At 49.0% G+C, this 6,004-nt stretch overlaps 1 protein-coding gene across 1 annotated transcript in view; it reads right to left on the bottom strand.

Moving 5' to 3' along the window:
* Positions 1 to 3,078: 3,078 nt before the first annotated feature.
* Positions 3,079 to 6,004, bottom strand: part of HEPHL1 (hephaestin like 1) — a 30,504-nt gene continuing 27,578 nt past the window's right edge. The window contains exons 18-20 of the mRNA XM_042862519.1: positions 5,841 to 6,000; positions 4,737 to 4,817; positions 3,079 to 4,659 (exon numbers count right to left, since the gene is read on the bottom strand). Of these exons, the coding sequence (XP_042718453.1) occupies positions 4,457 to 4,659; positions 4,737 to 4,817; positions 5,841 to 6,000 (444 nt within the window). The 3' untranslated portion in view covers positions 3,079 to 4,456. The remainder of the gene's footprint in view (positions 4,660 to 4,736; positions 4,818 to 5,840; positions 6,001 to 6,004) is intronic.

Raw genomic sequence — 6,004 nt, 5'->3', positions numbered from 1 at the left:
GGCACTGCTCGGCGCGGTGCGGCTCCGCCCGGCTCGGCGCAACTCCGCCCAGCAGCGCCCACAGCGCCCGGCCCTGCGCCGCCCCCTCGTGGCTGCTGCCCGCCGTGCGCCCGGCCGTGCTGCTGGCGTGGGCTCGTTGAGTTACGGGCCGAGCCCTGCGGCGCTTGTCGTATCGCTGGGCACCGCTGGAACCTGACTTCTAATTCGTACAGCCCGGTCAGGCGTTTGTACGCACTGATATCGAGCACTGTGTGACACAACATAAGGAGGACGTAAAACCATGAAAGGGTGTCCAAAGGACGGCTGCAAGGATGGTGAAGGGTCTGAGGGCGAGACCTATGAGGGGCGGCTGAGCTCAGCCCAGAGCAGAGCAGGCTGAGGGGAGGCCTGATGGCAGCTGCAGCTCCTCACAGGGAGCGGAGGCAGCGCTGAGCTCTGCTCTGTGTGACAGCGACAGGGAACGGCATGGAGCTGTGACAGGGGAGGACAGCTGGGGGTGAGAGAAGGTCTGCACCACAGGGCGGTGGGCATGGAGCAGCCTGCCCAGGGCTGTGGGCACGGCCCCGAGCTGCTGGAGCTCAGGAGGCGTTTGGACAGTGCTCTCAGACATTCGTTTGGGTTTTGGGTAGTGCTGTGTGGAGTCGGGAGTTGGACTAACGATCCTCATGGGTCCCTTCCAACTTAGGCTATTCTGTGATTCCATGATAAGATCCCCCACAGTTGCTTCCCTTCTCCAGCTATCAGCTTCTCCTCGGCCAAGAGATGCTCCAAGCCATGCACAGTAGTGTTTCCTCCAGCCAAAGTGTTTCATCTCCACTGCCACATCTCAAGCTGTTTTTGCAGGACTCATTTCCAATAACCTTTAGCTGGCTTTGCCCCCTCCTTTAGATTTTTTTCCTTTTTTATTTCTGTGAGCCCGAGTTCCCACAGCCCTCAGTCCAGGGGTTACAGAGGTGATCATCCACCTCCTCAGCTATGGCTTTCTGTACTGCTTCTGCCCAAAGACACGGCCCGTTCCCTTCTCCTCCCAGCTCTTTCTTTGCAAAACCTGTGCTATCTGCTTTCAATTGTCCTTTCTATTTTTTCCAAGCCCTGATCCAACAAAATCATTCCTCACACAGAAATAGTTCTGCAACTCCAATTGCTTTCTTGTTCTTTCTGGGTCGTTGTTTGATGGCATCCTTCCCTGGATGGGGCCGGTGCTGTGACTCATGCTGTATTCAGGATGCAGGTGCCCCAGACGTCTGTGTCACAGTGCCGTGATGCTTTCTGGCTTGTTCTGTCCTTAATTCCTAACAGTCTCTGATATCCACTTGCCTTTCTGCCCAGCTAACTTTGTCTTTGAACTATCATAGCTAAGGTTCCATTTTTGAGATGCATAGACAGTGTGGTGCTTATAGAGCTGGGACTGCTTTTTTTCAGCTACCATTAGCTTATGAGAAGGTTTTTATCACTCAGAACCACAATGTACTTTTGCAGGTTTTTACACTCAGCATCATTTTTCTTGCTGCATGCACTTGTATCTGTCACTTAACTCAGGCACCCTTTTTCTTTGCCCAGAGAGCTGTGGTGCCCCATCCCTGGAGGTGCTCAAGGCCAGGTTGGATGTGTCCTGGGCAGCCTGAGCTGATGGAGGCAATCAGCCCATGGCAAGGGTTGGAACTGGCTTTAAGGTCTTTTTCAACCCAAACCATTCTGTGATTCTATGATTTTTTTCACATCACTTGCAGAAAGCAGTGAAGCGCAGAGGTCCTTGTATCCCATGGGTGATTTCCACCTTGCTGTCTGTCCACTTATCCCTGTCTTTTAACCAGTTAGTCTTCAAGGGCCTTTCCTCTCACCCTACAGTGACTTTGTTTCTTTGAGAAACTTTAGCTAACTTTGACTTCCCAGATGTTTTATGGAGATGTAAGCAGGCTATTGTTCAAAACCATCAATAAGGCACAATTTCCTTTGAGGGAAAAAAAAAAGAAAATGAAGGTTTATTCTGCCATCATCTGTTTGGCTCTTTTGATCACTTTTTCCATGGTTTTGGAATAGTAACTGCCAGCTTCAGTGTGGGTCTCAGGGCTGCTCACAAAGCCTGGTCCACACTGACCTTGAATGTATGCAGGGTTGGGGCATCTACCACCTCTGCAACTTGTGCCAGTGCTACACATCACTGAATGTAAAAAATGCTTTCCTTACAACCAGTCTGAATCTCCCCTCTTTCAGTTGGAAAACGTTTCCCCTTGTCCTGTCACAACAGACCTGCTGAAGAACCTGTGCCCTTCTTTCTTACAGCCCCTTTAGATACTGACAGGCCACTCTCAGGTTTCCCCACAGCCTTCTCTTCTCAAAGCTGAACAGCCACAGCTCTCTCAGCCTGTCTTCATAGGAAAGATGTTCCATCCCTTGGACCCTCCTCTGGACGCGCTCCAACAGCTCCACGTCTCTGCTATATTGAGGACTCCACATCTGGACGCAGTGCTCCAGGTGAGGCCTCACAGCACAGAGCAGAGGGGCAGGATCACCTCCCTCGCCCTGCTGGCTGTGCTGCTCTGGCTGCAGCCCAGGATATGGTTGGCTCTCTGGGCTGCGAAGGCACATTGCTGAGGTTGTTGTGACCCACTTGCAGATCATGCACTTGGCTCTGTCGAACCTCATAAGGTTCAATGCGGCCACTGTTCGAGCCTGTCTAGGTCTCTCTGGATGGCATCCTGTCCATTGGGCACGTTGACTGCACCGCATTTGCTTGATTTGCTCTGCATTCCTGCTGGTGCTTAAGCCCATCACAGATGCTCCCCTTCATTGAAGATACTTTCCACAACTCCTCAATGCAGGGTATGCCTCTTCCTGCATGAGGCAGGCAGGTAAGGCTAAACGCTGTGTTTTATGCTCTCTGTGATGCCTTCTGGTCTCTGTGACAGCCTCTGTCACCCGGGCAAACTGTGATGATGTCCGAAGGCCTCGAGGGCCTCTGGAGGCTTCATTCTTGATTCCCAGCCACCATTCAGCTGAGAAGTGTGCCAAGTGAAACAAGCTGTGCCAGAAGGTTTGTACAAATAACCAGATCTTTATTAGCCTTGTCATCATTTTGGCTGGCTACTATGGAAAAAAATATATTTATGATTCTTTTTCTAAAATGTCAGACCCGTTAGCTACTCTGAAAGGAAAAGTATCAAATAATTTCCTTTATTAACTGTGAATGTTTAAGTGGAAGGCTTTCATTTTTGTATGTAGATAGAGAGCAAATGTTCTGTGCAGTGCTTTTGGACAGAAACATCTCAATCAATGTTTACAAAATAGAAAGATAACAGGGTATGGGGGTATCTATTTTTATCAGCTCAAGGGATTTAGAAAATGAGTGTGGAAGTGTTTATTGCTATTGCATAGCTCCTGTGTGGGCTCACAGGAGCAGTTCTACCTCATGTGCATGCTCTTAAATAACTGGAGAAAACAAGGAATCAAGAATCAACTGATAAGCACCCAGGAAAAACTTCTTCATCTCAAATACCTGGGCATCGACCCAGAACATCACTAGGCTGCAGTAGGAGGGATGGGCAGCAAAATTCCCTGCATTTGAATGAACTTCAAAATACAGAACGGGGGAAAAAAAAATAGAAAAGAACAGCAAAGTGGATTTACATTCAAAATCAGCTTTGGATCAACAGTTTCACAGATGTGTTTGTTCTGAAGTTCCTCTGCAAGAGCTGTAGCTGACGTGAGCAGCTGGCTGGCAAGAGTGAGTGCTGTGTAATTAGACATGAGCTATAAACATTCAAGTAGTATTAAACACGGCCTGATTCTGCCTGTCTTTTCTGCAAAGCACAGATATCAGCATCCCAATTAAAGTTTGGGAATGAAGCACTGCTGGATGCAGAGAAGAGTTACAGAATCAGGACCACAATGAGCAGCAATCACAAAGTATAACTTCATTGGGGCTGGGATTAACAAATCTGTTGCAGATGCTGAGCTTCATGAGGTGCTAAAGTATATTGGTAGGTACTTAAATGCCTTTAAAAATCTGTCCCAGTGCACAGCTTCCTCATTTAACAGGACAAAGGGAACAAAAAAAAAGGGAAAATCAGTTAAATGCTGATGAATTCATTGATGCAGACTCTGGTGTAAGACTGGCTTCCCTTTGGGAAACCTCAGGGACTTGCAAACTTACACCTGTGTCTTCAGGAGCTGGATGCTAAAGCAGTGTGCGCCCCGTGGTTCTGCACAGAGCACATGGGTGCAATGCTGCCTGCTCCATCCTCCCATGGGAACGTAGCCAAGAGGTGTGGTGCCTTGGGCACAGCTGGGTGGCGGTGGGGGTGGGGATGGCAATGGGTGATACGTGGCCCTTTCCTGCAGTTCTCAGGAGTGCTGGCAATGGGATGGGACTTCCAGAGTGTGTCTTGTTCTAGTTGTAGCAGCAGCATTTTGTGAAACCCGGCTCGGCTCTGTGGATGGTGCTGAAAGTGGGGATTTACAGGGAATCTGCTAGAAGTGCACTTTTGTCATTCAGAGCCTGATATTGGATCCTGCTTCCTTGGTGGGTGATGAGGGAGAGGAAGGCCAATGTGGTCAACAGCAGAATGAGTCCGACGGAAACAAAGGCTGCCAGCATCAGGCTGGCTTCCCCAGGAGTCAGAGTTTTGCCAAACATGTTGTCCCCTTGGCTGTCAGGATCTGTGCAAAGAGAAGTGCTTTGTGAGGAATCCACATGAACATGGAAAGTTTGAAATGATGTTGTAAAAAATCCATACCCTTTGTGGTAGTCCTATTTTGTGCAGTAGTTGTACCATAAGCTGCGGTCGTCAGTCCTTCTTCTGAAGGGGCTTCCAGCTCTGTGCAGAGAGAGAAAAAATGCAGTGGAGTTGAAAACCTTGAAAAACAGTGGAAAAGTAGCACTGGTTTTCCCAGGTTCCTTCTACCTTCGTAATCGAACAGAAATCCTGATTGCATCAGCACAATGATAAATACATTGCTCCAGGCAGCTCTGTGGACTAAGTCCACTTTGTCTACAAGGATCTGTTGCTTCACTTCTGCATTTGCTTATTCATTTGAAATTTCAAAGCCAGAAGGGATAAAATGCATAAAATAAATTCACCTTGTCCAAGGAAGGAGGACTGGGGCTACATATGGCATTACATTTCTCATTCTGCCCTGCCAGGGTTACAGGTACAAGATGTGCCTGCTGAGGCTGTGCAGTCCTTGCACAGGGATGTGGGAAACATCGACTGTGCTGCCTGAGGCAGGAGATGCTGGACCTGGGTGTTTTGTGAAATTTTGTGACATGGAGGTGCTCACAAAGCGCTTTTGACTTCACTTACAAATGGTGGAAGGGATCAGCGGCTCTTAGAAAGTTTGCCAACTTAATCAAAGGAACACCTCTTTCTTGGGCTGCATGAACAACCAAGAAAATGGAGCATCTTATAGCCCAGCTGATTTCTGCCTGTGCAAGAAGGAACGAGAGTATTCCTGTGAGCCAAAGTTGACTGCAGGAAGGAACCAGCCCCGTGCCTGTCTTACAGCAGGACTAAAAGACAGCTTTGCAGTTGCCTTCTGCACCACCTGTGGATGACTCATGGTCTGCAGGCTGTCAGTGCCTCCAGGGAGGCTCTGTTGAAGCACCAACTGCTTTCACGTTGCAGAATGCAGCATAGCTATCTGTTCCTTGCCACGTCTTTCAGGCACCCCCATATGATGCTCATATGATGGGCAGTTGCCCAGGGCAGCATGCTGTGATTTCCAGGTGCTTCCCTGGAATGTGTGCAGTGCTGACAACTGTGTCGCCTTACTTCCCTGCCTTTCACCCACATCATTGTGATACCACTTCAGAGCCCTAGGACGTATTTCTGCCACTGCACCTGATTTATTGATGGTGTAGGTTGTTTCCATGCCAGCGTGTATGTGGTCAGCTACGTGGCAGTGCAGAAGCCACGTTCCAGGGTTTTCTGCTACAAGTTCAACGGTTTGGAAAGTCCCAGGAAAAAGGTCATACACATCTCCTCTGTGGCTTTTGTCTGTCTGT

This window comes from Lagopus leucura, unplaced genomic scaffold (genome assembly GCF_019238085.1).
Source record: "Lagopus leucura isolate 7727_CA_CO unplaced genomic scaffold, USGS_WTPT01 Super-Scaffold_702, whole genome shotgun sequence".
Taxonomy (NCBI): domain Eukaryota; kingdom Metazoa; phylum Chordata; class Aves; order Galliformes; family Phasianidae; genus Lagopus; species Lagopus leucura.
Note: the sequence above shows the minus strand (reverse complement) of the source record. Positions and strands in the feature narration are given on the sequence as shown.